This window comes from Wasmannia auropunctata, unplaced genomic scaffold (genome assembly GCF_000956235.1).
Source record: "Wasmannia auropunctata unplaced genomic scaffold, wasmannia.A_1.0 LD336001.1, whole genome shotgun sequence".
NCBI classification, from domain to species: domain Eukaryota; kingdom Metazoa; phylum Arthropoda; class Insecta; order Hymenoptera; family Formicidae; genus Wasmannia; species Wasmannia auropunctata.
The window spans coordinates 804,714-823,094 of NW_012026889.1; the positions used below are offsets into that span (position 1 = coordinate 804,714).

The 18,381-nt window shown below is 43.6% G+C and overlaps 1 protein-coding gene across 1 annotated transcript; it reads right to left on the reverse strand.

The window, feature by feature from the left end:
* Positions 1-518: 518 nt before the first annotated feature.
* On the reverse strand, positions 519-17,431 carry LOC105453243 (tyrosine-protein phosphatase non-receptor type 9). The gene is made up of 10 exons (XM_011695028.1): positions 17,030-17,431; positions 12,843-13,076; positions 12,671-12,760; positions 12,369-12,509; positions 6,407-6,670; positions 5,744-6,144; positions 5,414-5,653; positions 5,116-5,266; positions 4,815-5,022; positions 519-4,702 (listed from the first exon to the last, which is right to left on the reverse strand). The coding sequence occupies exons 1-10, from the start codon at positions 17,060-17,062 to the stop codon at positions 4,473-4,475; spliced, it is 1,992 nt and encodes a 663-aa protein (XP_011693330.1). The 5' UTR covers positions 17,063-17,431; the 3' UTR covers positions 519-4,472.
* Between the last annotated feature and the right edge of the window lie 950 nt (positions 17,432-18,381).

Genomic DNA, 18,381 nt, shown 5'->3' on the forward strand with positions numbered 1-18,381 from the left:
AGTATTAGGTTGTCCGTAACCCCTCCACTCAATTGGGATTGGTCGATTTTCTTATGCTTACGTCTTACGGCTTTACGGGATTTTATGTGTGAAGGCCTTAACAGCCTTTCGTAAACAAAGAGAGAAGGTAATGGCAGTAGCTTTTTTCATCTGCGGCTGCGCAGTAACATTCAGTATTTAGTACACAAGCATGGGCGAATATTCAATCTGAAAGTCAGATTTTAAGTTTTATTTCAGAAGTTACTAAATTTGGAAAGTTGTGAATTTTTTTTAATTACTCTAAAAATTGAATTGTATCTCGTGTTTGAAATGTTTGTTAAGTTTATTGTAACAATTATATTACTTAATATTTTATTTAAATTCCTTCGCCTTTTATTTGTTTAAAAATAGTCTTGTTAATAAATAAAAGAAATCATACAGATAAATCTGTGAAAAATATTCGGTATTTACACACTCAATGAATTGTTCCTACTATAAATAATTGAGAGAAGAGTTCGAAATTCAATAAAACGCCAGAATTTGTACCATTTATATTTGCAATATATTAAATAATTATTAATTAGATACAATCATGTGTGCGATAGTAATTTAAAGTCATATTCATTTCTATATACATTTTTTTTTCTTTTCCTCGCTGCATTACTTTCTCCATTTTTCATAATATTTTAACAATCTTTTTCTTCATCTCGTGAGAATCTTAATTATTATGACACGTGTTGCATACACCAGATATACACATAAAACATCGGGTTCCCCTATTGCAGCTCCTTTTATCGCAGCTCCTCTCCGATATCGCATTTTAATTGTCATACAAAAGTGGGCGTCTTATATCGCGTTAAATAATTAGTCGATTATATCAACTCCCTTCATTCATCGGTACCTCGATATAGAGACGTGTAACATTGGTGTGACGAATCCTCAAGGTCTACAAATAGCGAGTACGTTACAGGTGCAAATTACCGAAAACGAATCGCAAGACGTAGCAACGATGGGTACAAGTTCGCAACTTAAAACGTGTTGAAGGAATGAAAGTACGCCGGAAGTTCGAGAGTTACACAGTCCACTGTGTATCATTTGCATATATAATAGCGCAAGACCTCCTCCTTTGTTCCTTCGACGAACTTTTTTCGCTTAAACCTCATCGTGATGATCAATTATCGAAGTTACATCATCTTTATTCTCATTCAAATCACCTTGTTCGCATACATATTCAAAAGGAATACAGGTGGACGATAAATCTCAACCGTCCGGCGCACTCGAGTCGGCAAAGAAAATCGATTTGGCGAGAAGGGAAGGATCGCGAACATTTAATGAGGTATAATACTGTTGAGTCGATTAACTTTAAACTACCTACCCTCAGTTCCAAAGCTTAACACACACGCACGCGCGCGCGCGCACTCGCGTATTACAGTACAATTAGCACTCGGTTACTCCGCGGTTGATTAATCGTCTTCCCCGTTTCGCGAGCCCGTTACTACGAGAGACTTTGGTACCCGTCCTGACGACTTTCGTCGTTGACGCGCACGGGCGGCTTTGATCCGTCGTTAACACATTACGATGCGAGGGAGGCACACGCAAAAGTAGCTATATAAAATCGCACATGTACATTCACACTTGATGATCGAGACGGTCGAACGGCCAAATTATGGTTTTCCATATTTCTCGCACTTCACACCAAGAAGTAGATGAAAAAGAAGAACGTCAAACAAAAACGCGACTGTTAAGAGCGGAGAAAAATACATGATAATTATGTGCGTATATATACATCACATGGAGACTTTAAACCAATCGATACAATAAATAGTTGGGATAAATACAAAAAGGATAATGCTGATTATGAATAGCTAACGTAATAAACGTAGTAAACGATAATAATAACGTAGTAAACGATAATCAATATCGGTAATATGCCCTTTTGTAGGTAACCTAAGGGTAGGAGGAACTTATAAATATTACGTCCAAGTATCGTGTTAACTTATTTAAACGTGACTAAGCTTCCTCGCGATACAGCAACGCGTATTATGTGTTTCGTATAAAATTCGAAGAGTGTCTTCAACAAGTTCGCACAAGTTTTATTTTGCCGAAATAAAATCTTACGAACGCTCTGCGTATGAAACTATATATAGAATCTGCACATGGTGTTCGGAAATACGTTTTACGGAAACGCTACAGCGGAGGACCCCGCGGAAAACTAAGTTACGCAATTGCGAACGGTCTCCTCTCGAACGTTTTTTTCGCTGCGACGCACGTTAAAGGCACGTTTTTCCGAATACCTCGTGCGTGGGAAAAACAGAAAAAAAATCCCAGTCAAGGGATTCCGCATCCTACACACATGTCTTCATCGCATTGATACCAAATTTACGTCACTATACATACCGTGTTCTAACTCAATATTAATAAATTATTACAAATCAGTTAGTAAATATATATAAATATATATATATATATATATTTTTGTACGGCCTGGGCCATACCGTGATTATGCCGCGAAAAATTTAGCTCAGCGTGATTAGAAATAGAAATTAGCGTAGTTGGCAATGGCAGTACTTGGAAGAATAGAGATACGAATTTTCGGAGACTTCTACCGACTATCACAATGCTTTACAAATACTAATATCATAATAGCCCACGATAAAGTTCGTAATTCATCAAACATCGAGCGACCGGTGCAAGAAGACTCGTCGAATATACCACCCGCTTGCGTTTCCTTGCAGAGGTCTCGTTACACATTCAACGGATAAATGATTCGAGTACTTATTGGATACGAGTAACACAGATCGGACACAACGTTTTTATAACATATATCCAAGGTTACACGTATACACTTAAAGTTCATAATAATCGAAAAGCAATCAAAAGATTTAAAAAGCAGCATTGTTTGAAACTCTCTGTGTGTTTCACTTCATGATCGTATTAGCAGGATAAACATCGCATAGAACCAAAGACACGGCGTCTAACAATACCTTGGAAATATGAGATATATGAAAAGTAATTATTTCATACACAATTACGTACAAAATTAATTCGTATTTAAATCGCGTATCATCTAGAATGTATAACGTGTCTAAATTTTTCTTCACGTTCCGCCTCGGTTACGGTTTCTTTTTAAAATTATTATCAGATTGTAGTATCCGTTAAAGAGATAAAATTTACATAATCATTGTGTGTTAATTAAGATTTTTTTTATATCTAGATTTTAAAATGTCTTCAAACGTTTGATGCTTGCAGGTATATACGATTTTCAATCGTTACGATTTTCATAATGAAGCGTATATGTATAAATATATATATATATATTGTGTGTATAATTATATGTATATACATATACATATGTGTTTGTAGACATATATGTATATGCATACATATAATTATCAGATGAACTCGAAGTTTACTCGACTAAAGTAAAGGCTTAATTTAATTTTTAAAGCCTTGCACTCGCGTTAGGCTTCGTCATTTTTGTCGCGTCGGAAATTATTTAACTAATTTAATTTCTACAATATGATCCCTGATTATTAATCCCTGTAAAACGGAATTTTCCCCGCGCGATTGTTGTATATAACCAAATTTTACGTACATTTAAAAATTTCGATTCTCTAAATTTGTGCAGCAGATAATCTTTGGTTGCCCAAAAACATCTATCAATATGTTGGTTACTTCTAAAATAATCTACATTTCCGTAAGGCAGAAGCCGTTTTATATCGTATGTTATAATACTTCTAAATCTCAAAATCTTAAATAATTGTGGCTATATCATGGCCACTGTTAAACCACATTTGTAATAATTTGTGAACTATATATAATGTATATAATCACATTTATATTTTTTCATATATTTTCAAAATTATATATATATATCTATATATCGGTTCCTTCTCTTTTAGTAAGATCGACAATTCAACTCTCTCAAATCATTTATAATTTCATACATTTCCGTAAGACAGTTGCAGAAATAAAAAATTATAATTCATTGATTAAGATATAACGAATTAGGTAGCTACAATAAATTAAAACGTTTAGAAATTACATTTTATTTCGTAATATCTTATATCTTAAAGAATTTAAATCGTAAATTTAAGTTTGAGAGAGTTAAAATAGGATCCACATAAAAATGTTTGTGCCAGATTTTTATACTAGTAAAATATCTATCTTTGATCAGTGCTTTTCTGATGCACCTTTACGTAGAATTTGCCAGAACACGAAGAACAGGAATATGAAATATTCCTTATTCGCTTATTTGACATTGGAGAGAAAAAAAAGACCAATCCGGCTTCATAGGAAATTTAAGACTGACGTAATAGCGAGAAGATCAATCGTTACATCGATGGATACGATAGCAAAAAATAACTTTCAGTCGTTTAAGGTAGAAATAGGCTATTTTAAGGATAGTGTGTGTATATATATTTTATATACATATACACGCATACTCGGGAAGAACATCAATCCGGTACATGATAGCAGAACTCGTTACTCCCTTAGTCAGAATCCTCTTCGATCGGTGGAGGTAACATGGAGAGATGCTGCGCACTGAGCATCCCTTTGGAAAGCGCGTATTCCGCCAAAGCACGGTGGCAAAAGACGTACTGATCCGGCATTTGAATACTATAGGCCCTCTGTGCTCGAATCTTCTCGACAGTTCCCCGTATGTCTACGGTTCCGGTGTCCTCCAGTCGCGATATGCAAATGTCCAAGGTGCAAAATGTGCCTGGAAACGCCACCAATTTCATGTTATAACTCATATCTAAATTTTTATATATCGCGAGAAAGAATAGCACTTGGCTAAATCACAATTCTGCTCGCAAGAGGCATCTATCTACCTGTTCTTCCGATGCCAGCGCTGCAATGTACAACTATAGGCGGTCCTCGAGGATGTCCGGCCCACGTGTCTCCTCTGCTAGCGAGTAATTTACTCTGCTGCTGCCTGACCAGGGACAAGAACTGTAGTAAAGCTTTAGCCGACTGGGGAACACCGTAATCTGGCCACACTGTGTACAGCATATGGCAAACCTCCCTCGTCTCATCAGTCTGAAGCAAGATAAATGGAACGTGAAGAAATTCTTTTAATTTACACATTTAATAATTACATTCGAGAGAAAAGAAATACATCTAAATATATACCTTATTGTTTGTAAGGAGAAGCATGGATATTGTGTAATCTGGATTTGTGTCGACTTCGAGGGTGGTCACGGTGTAGCCACCCGCTTGTACTTCATCACCCGGTTCCGGGCCCCAATACTGCGCACACTTTGTACGCCCTCTTTCCACAACTCTGAAACAAGGACGGTATATTCACTATAAAGTTACATGTAAAGTTTCTAACGCGAAATATGATATCGTTAAAATTGCACAAAACTTTATATCATGCAAGATGTGGTCCAAGTTTACTAAGAGTTACGCGCAAATAAAGCCAACCTACCTCGTAGTCATGACGACGACTAAAGTTTGCTGTTCCCAAACCATCCTCCAGAAATCACCGCAGGTTTTCGGAAGAGGACCCTGAGTACTGATAAACGCGTTCTTCTGCTTGTAACCGTCGACGAAATTCGCATTTATGTAATCGGACGTCGCGTCTCCGTCTATTTGTGAAAGGCAGACTCTGCTGTGGTCGTAACAAAGCACATCGGTGTAGCGATTCTTTGATTGATTAGACCTTAACCTGAAATGAACCGACACCAACCGTATATTAATTAACTCGAACCCGGGATTAATGTAAAGTATCGCGCAAAATATTGCTTGTATTACGCACTTTGCATTATTAAATGAACCATCCGGCGGCCTCTGTCTAATTTCCGCGTATTCCGCGATGAGACCGGCGCGTCCTCGCGAATGTATATCCGCGATAAATTGCTCCATTGTAACGGCCTGGAGACCAGGATCGCCGTGAAGACTGTCGTCGTCGCTAAAGCCGGAGCTAGCCGAGGACGGAGGCTGAACTGGGGATGGCGCCTCGTCGGTTCCCATCCATGCGTCAGCGTTCGCGGTGGTGATCTCGATGTCACCGATATTCGACACGCCATTTTTCACCTGCTTGTTCTTATCGATTATGGGACTAGTCGAATTACTATGCGTCGTAGTTCCATTCGGATTTTGATGAACCGTGTTATCGTTCGCCGTGGGCGACATTGGGCTACCTACTCTTGGGGTGACCTGAAATACCCATAATATACACGTGAGATTAAAATTATTAATTTACTAATAATAATAAAATTTTTGCTTTTCCACTAATAGTGGAATCTTATTCTTCTAACAATTATCTGAATAAAATATTTCACTTTTACATCAGTAACATTCAAACAAAATAATTTAAACGTCCCAAGATCTTTCCTTTTTAAATCTCTCGAACATTCGCGCATCATATGGGTGAGAGGAACGACATATGGTAAATTTAAAGTTGCAGTTAGATACTGACCTCACACAGTTCACCCCCGCTTCGGTTCGTCATAGATTTAAGACAATGTAGGAGCCATGCTTCATGCTGTACCTCCAACGTGCCGCCTAAACGATGTGGTAATGATTCTCGTGGGATATGCAACGTCAGCTGAGGGATGGATACTGTGAACACTCGGTCCCTCAGTTTTTCACGAACAAATAATCGAAGGATCTTGAACGGCGCTTTGAACCACAACGGCGCCGTCACTATCAAAACCTTTTTTAATTTTGCTGGATATCCACCCTGAAAAATTAATGCAAACAAAACATGAATAACTTATTTATTTTTTTATTATCAGAAATCGAAAAACATATTCCGATAAAAATTCCACTAATATCTTATTCCAATAGCAAATTTAAAAATTGAAATTTTAATATTTATTTAAATAATAAATGTATCCAATTAATTATTATTTTACATATTTGTTTATTTTATGCAATAAAATAAATTTAATAAACAAATAAATAATAAATTAATAAGCAACATTATTTACATACAAGAAATTCCATATTACATAATTTGTTTTACAATTAAACAAATTAAAATAATTATAAATTTATAATTTCAACTAAAATTTAAATCATTATTAAATATTTCCAAATCAATTTTAATTTAAATATTGTCTTTACAAATTTGCCATCATGTAATAAGAGTATAAAACTTTGATTTTTTTATTGCGGTATCTTCCAAATTTTCAATAAATAAATAAAAACGAAATGAAATTGAAGTGCTGGCAGAGAGTAGTATATCGCGTACAAATTCGCGATTCAGCGTGAATAATTTCTGAAAGCACGATTTCGCTTCGACCTTTCAAAGACATTGCAATAATAGAACAGGCCATATATTGCACATTGGCGAATCGGTTGCCAGCTATAGACCACGTAAGCGACGCGCGGAGACGATTTACGTGCGAAACAAACGCGACCGCGTCCCTTTAATCGGATTATCGGAGAATCAGAAAGTGCCTCGAGACGAAGGAAAAAAAAAACAAGGAGAGAGATAACAACATCTTCCTGGCCGCGATTTTAATCGGCGAATAAACCGTGGCGAGCGTTACGCGAGCGAACGCGCGCTTCCCAGATATTTCGTAACGCGCGGATAAAATGCAGGAAGCCGAGGTAACTTAACCCTCGGGATACGGACCGGAGGGCGGAAGTACCGTAACGCCAACGACGTCAGCAGCACTACCACCATCATCACCACCACCACCAACCAACCACCACCGTCGTCAGTGGCACGTAACAGCCGCTACGTATACAACAAACGTCATCGAGGTGCGAGGCGCGTAACGAGGACGGGGCGCACCAGCGCGAGTCTGTGTTCCGGGAAGAAATCGGCGTCTACGTTCCGCGAGGCTTGGCGTTACAATTTTAGGAGCGAGGTGAGCGCGCGAACCACGCACACGGTCGTCTCGAATTAGCCGCGGGAGTCGCGCGCTTATTATTCCGGCCGCGCTCCGTTGGGTTGCCGTCAGCGCGCGCCGCTTCGTCGCCGATTTCGTCGAAATTGCGCGAGGAGACGCGCCGCAAAAATTAGCCTGTCGTCCGTCGTTCGGAGGACGCACGGCCAGTCGGTCGGACGATCGATCTCTCGGCTGACAGAATCCGAAAAATTTACCGTGAGCAGCAGCGGAGGCAGCCGCGACCGGAGCTGGACGACGCAGCTGGAGCAGCGGGCGAAATCGCGCGCATATCAGCCGCTGCAGGCGTGCAGGAGCAGCGGAGGGGGGAGGGGAGGGAGCCGTGACACGACGACGGCCCGCGCCTTCGTCGCCGTCGTCGTCGTCGTCGTCGTCGTCGTCGTCGTCGTCGTCGTCGTCGTCGTCGTCGTCGTCGTCGTCGTCGGGCTCGTCTCAATTGTCTTGCGAGCCGAAAGGAAGAGGCCCCCGGTTACTCGAAATCACTGCCGGCACTCTCGCGGTCGAGTTAATCGATAGCGCGAGATTAGTATAACACCGGCGCGCGGGAGGACACCGCACACGTCTGACAGCGGCGGGATCGTGATGCAGAGCGTCGTCCTCGCCCGTCGTTGACGTCGTCGCCCGTCGAGGTGAACGGGGCGGACGGCGAAACGGACGTAGCCGTGGAAGAGCCGCCTGGCTGGCCTCGCACGCGAACAAGGACGCGATCGAACGAACAGGGGGAGCGAACAGACTCGCGGCGGGAGGGGAGGAGAATCGGGTCGTCCTCGTACCGTATATATCCGAATGCGAACGTGGTGGCCGCAAGGGGGTCACGACGATTACTGACCGTCGTCGGCGTCGTCGGCGACGGTTATCCGGAGCGCCGCGCGCGGAAACGCATGCGCCGAGCCGCGCCGTCGCCCGCTCTCTCACCCCACACGCGACCCCTTCTTTTCACCACCGACATCCCTTACGCGAGAATTTCTCCTTTTTTTTCTCTCCCTCTCCCTTCCCGCCTCTCCCTCTCACACACACTCTCTCTCTCTCTATCTCTCTCGCGTTACCGCCGGCAGCAGAGGTGCAGCAACCGTGTATACGCGGTGACGTATTGCCCGCCAGTGCCTCTCAACCCCGCGCTGCTTCCGGTCGATCGCGCGGAGTTTCCCCGATACCTCAGGGAAATCCGCAGCTTGGAATAGAAGCTGCGTGAAATTTTCGTGCGTAATTGTTGAAGGATTAATTAACGCGAATGTTAATTGCAGTCCGCGGAGACTGAGGGGTCTAAGAATGCTATTTGTAGTTTGAACTTTTGTTTAACACGTTGTCTGTCCAATGAGTTTTATATACCTGTCCATATGCACCATAATAGAATTTTCATTACCACGAGCGTATAATGATTAAATAACGTGTAATATAACCAAAGTAAAAATGTGATCAAGATCACATGGATATATTGAATAGCGCATTTTTTACTTTATTATCTATTTACGTCGTTCGAAATTTTACATTAAATGGCATTTATTTTTCTTTTTTACAGGCGCTTTAAAGCATTTTAATAGCAGCGATCGCCAATGATCATCAGGACAGTCAACGTGTTAAAATAGTTTTAAGTATCTTGAGACGTTACACGCTCGTTTCATTGGCCGGATGGAAACTTAAGATCAATTAACATCTCATTTAAAATCATTTTGCATACAAGATCGGTCTGTAAAAATACCACCCTTTAGAGTCTCGTTCGGGGTTATTCGGTAATCGATATTACGACATGACTGCCGTTAGAAAAAGAAATGTCAACGGACTAACGGAGGAGAGTTCACTGATTCTTGATTTATGAATCGGTCGATTCATAAATGAGAAAACATTTTGCAGTTCCTTTTATCCCAACTCCCTATCTTTCTTATCGGTCGACGCTTCGTTTCGCATCGTCGTAACGCGATGTCATCTCTCTCTCTCTCTTTTTTTTTTTTTCGTCGACGCCCGACACGTGCTTTCCACGGATGGCGATTTTTTTATCTGACGGAGGATAAAACGGCGAGTGTACAGCGAAACGCGGGCATCCGTTCGAGCGCGCGCGAGAATGGACGCAACGCCTACCGAATTCGAGACTATTAATTACGCGGCCTAGGATGCAAATGTCATCGCGCACCTTTGTAGAGGCGCGTAAAAGGCCATTATCAAGCGGGGCACCTTGGAAGTACGGTTCACCGCGCGATTGGGATCCGATTAAATTGCGTGTGGCGCGTGAAGGTCCTTCGCACCTTTACGCTCTCTCGATAACGAGCGACGATAATATCTCGCACGGCGGGAAGAGGAAGAAAAAAAAAAGACCGAGCGTCGTGTGGGCCTCGTCTGTAATCGCCTCGTCGGATTATTCAATATTTTATTTTTTTTTTCCACGGTTACGTCGACGAGATATATACGTGACGTCGTTTACAGGAGAGGAAGTCTACTCCGAGGAAACCTTTGAAAGTCACACCCTACGCACTACTTCGACGCGCCTGGTCGCGTAATCGCGTAATCCACCTTTCGCGAAGCGTGAACGCTCTTAAAAGCGTCTCGCCGCTCTTCGAGCCGCACATCCTCGCGCGCGCGCGTGTGTGTGTGCGAGGAGCTAAACGCGGATTTTGCGAGGCTCGTCAAGAAGTAGAAGTCTAAAAAAAAATATATGTAAAATAAAAAAAATAAAGAAAGAATGAAGGTATGACGTATTATCAATCGAAGCGACGTAACGAGCATCTCAACGAGATGTGACGTACGTCTTGGGGGAAGGATATATTTTTGCAAAGAAGCTTCATATACACAGGACGCCGACAGGACGCTGTGAATACTTTTATCCTTTGAGAACGACGAGGCATTATTAAATCATGCGGGAATGATCGATGACGTGAAAGTCAGGGTAAAGAGACGTCACGTGCATACATCTATAAATATCCTTGTAATGACGTCATTAAAGTGACGCCTGCACTCGGGAGGAGCTCACGTGAATCAGTTACGTCGCCTGTGACACCATTTTTTCTCTCTCTCTTTTTTTTACGTAAGTGGGCCGACCGCATCAAAGCGTTAACGCACGAGACTATTTCGACCGACCGGCGATGACTAATTGGGTTAAACTTCAGCGACGGTAATAACTGTAATGACCGCGCGCGCTACGCCGGACGAAAATTGCACGCAACGTGAATGTTAATCGGGCCACGCACTTAGACGTTTCTGCCAAATGGCACTTTGTGCCCTCGTGTAATTCGCATAATTATTACGCTACTCCTCGGAGAAACTTCTTTTCCTCTCCCAGAAGCGCGGAAGCTCCGCCGTTCTTATTCATCGCGCCGGAATAAAGGCTGTCTCACTGAGGAAATTCAGGCCGCGGGTAGCGACGCCGCGCCACTTTGCAAATTTGTCATTATCATTGAAAGGAGAGCCGCGATATCCTGCGAAGTGAAATTTCTAGCGACTAATAACACACAATATTTGTATGTACATTCATTTAAATATGATAATGCATGTATCTCCTCGTAATTAGGCCTCGCGCTCTTTCTCACGTCACGTGAGAAAATATTTTCGAGTAACCATTTGTATTACGAACTGCGTTACGACGTCACGGTTTACGAAATGTAGAGTGTAATCATTCAATGACATTCGTATAATAGAAATTTGCAAAGTGGCAAAATTATTTCAGCCGCGGCCTCTACACGTCGTGCGTGTTCCGGACTCGAATCTAAACGGATGGCACAACGGCTTTCCTTCGCGCATCCCGACATTCGCGCGTGACAGAGCACCTCTGTCACATCGTGCGGGAATAGAGAAATGAGACCGTGTATCGTCATATACATAATGGCCACTCGCCGCAAGACTCACTCTCCTCTCACTCTCGATCACGATCTTTTCTCGCTTTCTAACTCCGCGCGCGCGCGGCCAGTGGTGCCCCGCCGCTCCGCTCGGGCGAACGCCGAGTCGTTAGGCCCGCTCAATCGTGTCGCGCCGAAAAGTATTACGCATATTTCGAGAGAAAACGGTGCGCAAATCGATGCATAATGCGCGGAGAAAATATCGATGACATTGCCATTTTATATTGCCGTCTAATCCAATTCGGCGCGTCTAAAACGGAGGAGAGAAAAGGGGAGGAAGAAAAAATGAACACGAGAGATTCTGGCACAGAGTCGTTCCCGCGCGGCAATTTTGCAATAGGAAGTCGAGAAATTCTTCACGTATATTATATATCTCCCCGGTGAGAACAAGAGGAAGCGAACTTCGCGCTTCCTGATTATTTAGGTAAGTCACGCGTAGTTGACTGTCCATTCTTTTTTTGTTCGCATAAGTTTCTCAAACAATTTTTCATAGATTGCTTTCATGATAAATTATTTATCTTATCTACGCTCACATTTTCTAATACTTTTGCACGTTTCCATCGTAATTTTTTATTATTTTTAATGAATGCTGAAGCTAAATCAGATTTCACGGCCTGCTTGCGGACAGATCACACACGTGCATTACCCTACACAATGATTTCCTACCAATGTACGAAAAATACATTCGTCGACTTACCTTCAAAAGTGTCAGAATTTTCTGAGACAGGTCGTAATCAAAATTCTGATACTTGCTGTCGGACATGTCATAAATAAAAACTAGTCCATGCTTCTGCGTTTCTGCACTTTCAAGGGCAGCATCCAATTGATATACAACACCCTGCAAAATATGAGAGAGAGAGAGCTGGTTAGTTTATAAATTTTAAAGAAACTTCCTGTTTCTCGAGAGAAAACTAGATATTTGCAGTTATAAAAAATACACTTCACAACTCATTGAAAATTCTTTCTTAATTCAGTCATTAAGAACTTTGTACAACTTACTTGCAGAGTTGTTTGATGCGTAGTATTTTGTGGAAGATGCAAATGCGCTGTGAAAATAGCTATCGCTGCACCTGTTGCGTCTCTTGACGGCTGAAATAATTTATACATTAATTCGCTTCGAGTTGCAACGACAAAACAAAACGCGTCTGCGTTGTAATTGACTTCCTCTTACCAGGACAGTAAATTTTCCTGTGTATAGCTCGCTGAGTAGGGGTTCCTGGGTGGGATGCAGGACTGCTAATCCCTCTCTCCTCCTAGTGGCTTCGTGCTGCTCGTACAGAGCTAGGGCTCGTTGAACCTCAAACTTCCGTGCCGCTAAAAACTTGACCGCCGTGCTCCAGGAAACTGGTCCAGCTCGTCTACCGGCTCTACACCTATTCACAGCTTCTATAAATTCCTTTGTAGCCTGCGGGAAAAGAGAAGTACCATATAAATGCGATATTCTTGATTTTGAGAGGGAAAAATCTTAAGTGATTAATAAAGTGAAAAATAAAGATAAATTGTAATTTTTTTATATACATATATAAAAATAAAATTTTCTTAATATAAATATAAATCGCAATCGTTGTCTGTAATGCTGCAGTTTAATATAACAATCTGAATATTTTTTTCACTTTATACATTACAGCTTTCAAACAAATAAGAAAATTATTTATATACAATATAAATAACAGAAATAAATATTAATAATATAGAGTAACGAGAAAACGATTTAACACATCATAACGATGCTCTGGAATTTAACAAGGCATACGACCACCTCTTTCTATTTTATTCTTATCACTCGCCACAGAAGCGGAGAGCGTAATTATTCTATAAATATGTTATATCGCACGTTGCTGAAATCAGTGCTGGATAATGAAATGTGCATTGGGCAACAGAGAATTCCGGTCGCAATCGCTCAGCATCTTGCGTACGCCGTTGCACAATATCAACCTTGAAAACGGCGCTTCGTGGGCACGACGGCGGGCAGGAAATCGCGAATTGCAATCTTTATCAGCGCGACCCGATCGACGCGAATGCAACACGTGCATATCTCGAGTATTCGTCGAGTCGGCCAGTTCGTCGCACGTGATCTCGTAACGAAAAAAAAAAAAGAGAAAGAAAAAAGGAAAGAAAAAAGAAAGACAGGGATAGACGCTCGCGACTCTCGGAATTTCGAAATATAATACCGCCGATGTCGAATTTCGACGACGTAGGCATGGGAGAACGGTGTCTTCCTCGTCGTGTCTTTTTACGAATGGAAACTCGAGCGTTCTGCGTACGCGTTCTGTCCGCGCTTAATTGCCGACATCGAAGGAAAGGAAAGAAAAAATCGATCGAATAGAGAATTGGAGCTTGTCGAAAGGAATATTCGACCCGAATATCGAAAGCCACGAGCGCTCTCATTCCCTCCCCGCGCGAGCGGAGCTCTCACGATCGCGCGTCCCGATCGCGGCCGGCCCGTCATTCGTATTCGAGATGACGAGATTACAAGACGGCGGGGATCGAGACGAAGCGAGGCGACGGGACGACGTCGATCGCCGATACGCCGGCGCGCAAACGCGGCCCGCCGCCGGCCCGCGTACGTATCGTTTTTACGCTATTAAAACGAGCAATGACCGTGGACGGCGACGCGTGAGTGTGCACGTACGTACACGCGCCGGGTATACTACCGATACAGCTTCCGGTGTCCGGCTACCTCCCCACCGGTCATTTCCGTTATGTGCCAGCCGGCGGGGGATCGGCCACGGTGGTACCCGCGGTACCGGGCCGCCGCGCCATGCCGGGCGCGTGTATTAGAGAGCCGAGGAATTTAATGCCGCGGAGAGAGAGAGAGAGAGAGAGAGCCCTTCACGGGCGCGATAATACGAGAGGAGGGGGGGAGCATCTCCGCAACTTCGCGAATTCGCGCGTGAAAGCGCGAATCGCGTGAACGCGAGACGACCGCGAGCGCGCGGCGTCGACCTCGACGTCTCGCGACATTATTTCTTTCCGCCACGCGTGACGAATGCCTACCGGCGCGCTAAACGAAGGAGGGAGAGAGAGAGAAGTTTGACGACAGAATTAATCGCGTGGCAGAGCTGAACGAGCGAACCTGGAATTACATATACAATAACGCGAGTACGAGAGGAGGGGGGGGAGGGGGGACGGCTCGAAACGCGTGCCCTTCCTCGAAGACGCGATACGAAGACCGGTGTGTGTATAGCAAACGACAAATGTGTACTTGTTACGAAGTTGATTACAACACAGCTGAGATTATTTTATGAGATTATTATGTGAGCGAGAGAGTAAAAGGATATTAATGCATTCCTAAATTCCTCATTTCATGTTGAGACTCATTTAAATTTACCGAGTGTGCAAACGTTAACGTTATATCGCGATTATGTAGACTTTTTTTTTAACGCGATACAATTATGACGGGGAGTGAAGAAAGGGTCGAGAGATCTATTCATGGTTAAGGGTTAATGAAGCTATCGCTCGATTAACCCTTAATCTCCTTAACCGGAGGTGACTGCCTTTGTCAAGACCGGGATTATTATTTCTCTCTGTTTCTATGCAACGGGGGCGCGTGTTCGTTAAAAATATGTACGCGCCAGACGGAAATTGAACACCGCAAATCGATACCCGGGAAAATCTCGTTTACCAAGAAACTCCGCTGAAGCTTCAAATCGAGTTTGCTCGTCGCGTCGAAGGTTAGCAACATGGAATTATTGTCGTATTGACGTCGTCCATTAAGACTCACACTCGGCCAATTGTGCAACTTGAAACCCTTTGTTTTTTTTTTATAACAAAACTTCTAAATTTATCCATGCAATAAATACAATGCGTTCCCGAAATCAATAGTATATTTAAAGACTCTTTAATTGAAATTCCTTATTTAAAACTGGAACGATCGTTATAGTTAGCACAATATATGCATCCAATGCATTTATGTGTATCACTCCAATTGGAAAAATCTATATTCTTATCTAATTATTCGTGGCTTTCAACATCGACCCACTTAATTTTGTTTTACATTTAGAGGAAAGTTTTCTTTCCCGCGAATACGTCGTGACGTTTCTCGGCCCACGAAAGGATGTACTCTAAAAAAATATCATTTCCGTGCGAGACGCTGTCACGCGTCTCTCTCTCTCTTGAATTGTGTGCGTTATACAACTTTATATATATCTCATTAAGCAAACAGGAACTAAGGCTTCTCCGGTCATCAACGATGTAAACGTTTCCTAATCGCGTTCCGAGAAGAATCAATGATTAAGGCTTCTCATAAGTCGTAAACGTCCCGTCAAGCAGGAATCGGAGGAAGCTGCTTTTACGTCGCGAGTGATTTAGCGTCACTCGCGTATTTCGACCGCGCCCTGTACGTAGAATTCAAACGACTCCGCACACACCGCGTGTGCGTGCGCGCGCGTGTGTATGTGTCTGTGTGTGCGCGTTGCAGGCCGGCCGTGAATTTTTAAGCGGCGGAAGCCGGAACGCGCGCGCGAGTGGAGCAACACACGGGTATCGACTCGTGGCCCCCGCACGTATACAGTGTGTGTGCCGCAGTTTCAAAATAGTCGAAATTTCCCGACGCGGCCTAAGCTGAGACGCGCGTGGGCGTACCGCGAAGGAACCGGCCGCCGGAAACGCGGCCCATTATTAACGTCCCGACACGTTCGAAACGTTCGAATTTCCGGCCGCGTGATCAGGTCCGTCCGCGTCCGTCAACGCCGCGACTCTCTTCGTTGCAGAGGCAATAAGGAAGGAAGTACAGCCGCTCTCCAACGTCGGAAGAGACGGCGATTTCCGTGGCGTGTTTACGCGATCGCTATCGCTATACCCGCTGCCGACGCTCGAGCGCGAGATAACGACCGAGCGGAATGCACGCAAATGATGTTTATATTCTCGCGGACGCGCCTGCCGGAGTCGCCGGAACGGCGACGACGACGACGATTCCTCTTTTTTTTGTCTTGAGCGAGAGACTCGACGATAATCCGATTTCCGATCATCACGGATCGTAGCGTTTCCACGGTCGCGAAGAGACGTAGGTTTCATTTTCGCGCGTCGATGAAGGGACACCGGACCGCTTCGACCACTCTCGAGTTCTCGGTTATGAAGCGATGGCCCATTCGCGATTCACGATCGTCCGTCCGGCGATCCTTCCCTCTCGATCTCCCGAGATTCAAGGCGAGGCCCGGCGACGACGGCGATAGCGATGGCGACGACGACGACGACGTTGATGATAGATGATAATGACGATGGTAATGATGATGACGGTGGCGGCGCGCGACCCCGACGTATCGAGCCAAACGTTCGATCGCGGGGAAACGTGAGAGATAAGGAGGCTTGCGGGAGAGAAAGAGAGAATACGCTCAACGTTCTCGGGATGTTACTCACTTGCTCCTGCTCGGCGGTTAACGTGGCTGCCATTTTGGCTCAGCGCGCTGGCATGCCCGAGGAGGAGGCGTGTACCACCAGAAGCGGAGGACGCGCGGCGCGTGGCGTAGCTTTTGTGATTACATCCAGCCCCGGTGTGGTGCGCGTAGTACGTCCGCGGCAGGAACGAGCATTCTGTTGCGTTTTCCACGCGCCGAGAGTGAACGATCTATCCCTCCTTGCCGTGCGAGACGCACTGACCGGATCCTCACAGAGCACGGCTCCCGAGTACGACGACGGCGACGGCGACGGCGGTGAAGGTGGCGGCGATGGCGACGACGACGGAAACAGAGGGAAACGATAAATCACCCCGGCGCGCGACCATTGTCTCCACCGTCTCGCACGCACTCGAACGCGGTTGTGTGACACTCTCCGCTCGGCGGCCCTCGGCTCGGCTCGATCGTCTTCCCCTCGGCGAACGCACCGCCATCTCGAGGCAAGCGCGCGCGCCCGCGCACGCACGAGGCAGCGCAACGCGCGCGATCAGTTTTTTTTTTTTTATTTAATGAATAATCGTTGAATTCACGCATCGATAAGATTATTTTAAAACTACTGCGATAACCGGCACAGTTTTACGTTTGATTTATCTTGCGTCACAGGATTTAGTGACGCTAACGAATGCGAAAAAATAGCGAAAGCGTCACGAGATCTATTGTCACGATTAGTAAAGAATTTTTTAAAAATTGAAAAATATTTAATATTTAATTAAGAGATAAAAATCGCACAGTTTTATAGTCGATAAGTTGTGTACAATTACTGTATGATATAAAACTGTAATGTGAAATTATTACAGTAAACTTAAGTTATATTCGATGTTACCTGTTGAATCGGCATCAATCCTGGCGCGAGAATCCTCCACAGAAGATTCCAACATCAAGACTCATTTTTCATTCGATTATAATATTACTGTATTACAGTAACGCAAAATTAATTTGAATTTTTTTTCCATTTCCATTCAACCGAATAAACAAATCGTTGATAATTGTGATAAAGTAACTGTTTTGTCTAACAAGAAAAACGCAACTATGCCTGCCGACAGTCAAACGTGATAATTGACGTGAAAAACACGAACATTTTTGATAAACGGGAAAACTCAAAATTTTGCTCCAGAAACAATCGTTTGCCGTAATCGAACTGCTTAGAAATGTAGGCGAGTCGAAGCTCATTGAGAATAACAAACAGATAAACTTCTATTTTATCAACTCCAAGTGGACTTCGATTCCACAACACTCAATCTTAACTCTAAATCTTGGAATTTTACTTACGGCTTATGATGCCGTTCAATTCTAAGAATTCGAAAGAATCGCTAAAAA

Bases quoted from the DNA above. Each gene is read 5' to 3' on its own strand.
- LOC105453243 (XM_011695028.1), bottom strand. From the start codon at position 17,062: ATGGCAGCCACGTTAACCGCCGAGCAGGAGCAA. The intron at 12,761-12,842 runs GTAAGAGGAAGT...AAATTATTTCAG, and splicing joins CAGGAAAATTTACTGTCCTG to CCGTCAAGAGACGCAACAGG. The intron at 6,145-6,406 runs GTCAGTATCTAA...TGGGTATTTCAG, and splicing joins GCGGGGGTGAACTGTGTGAG to GTCACCCCAAGAGTAGGTAG.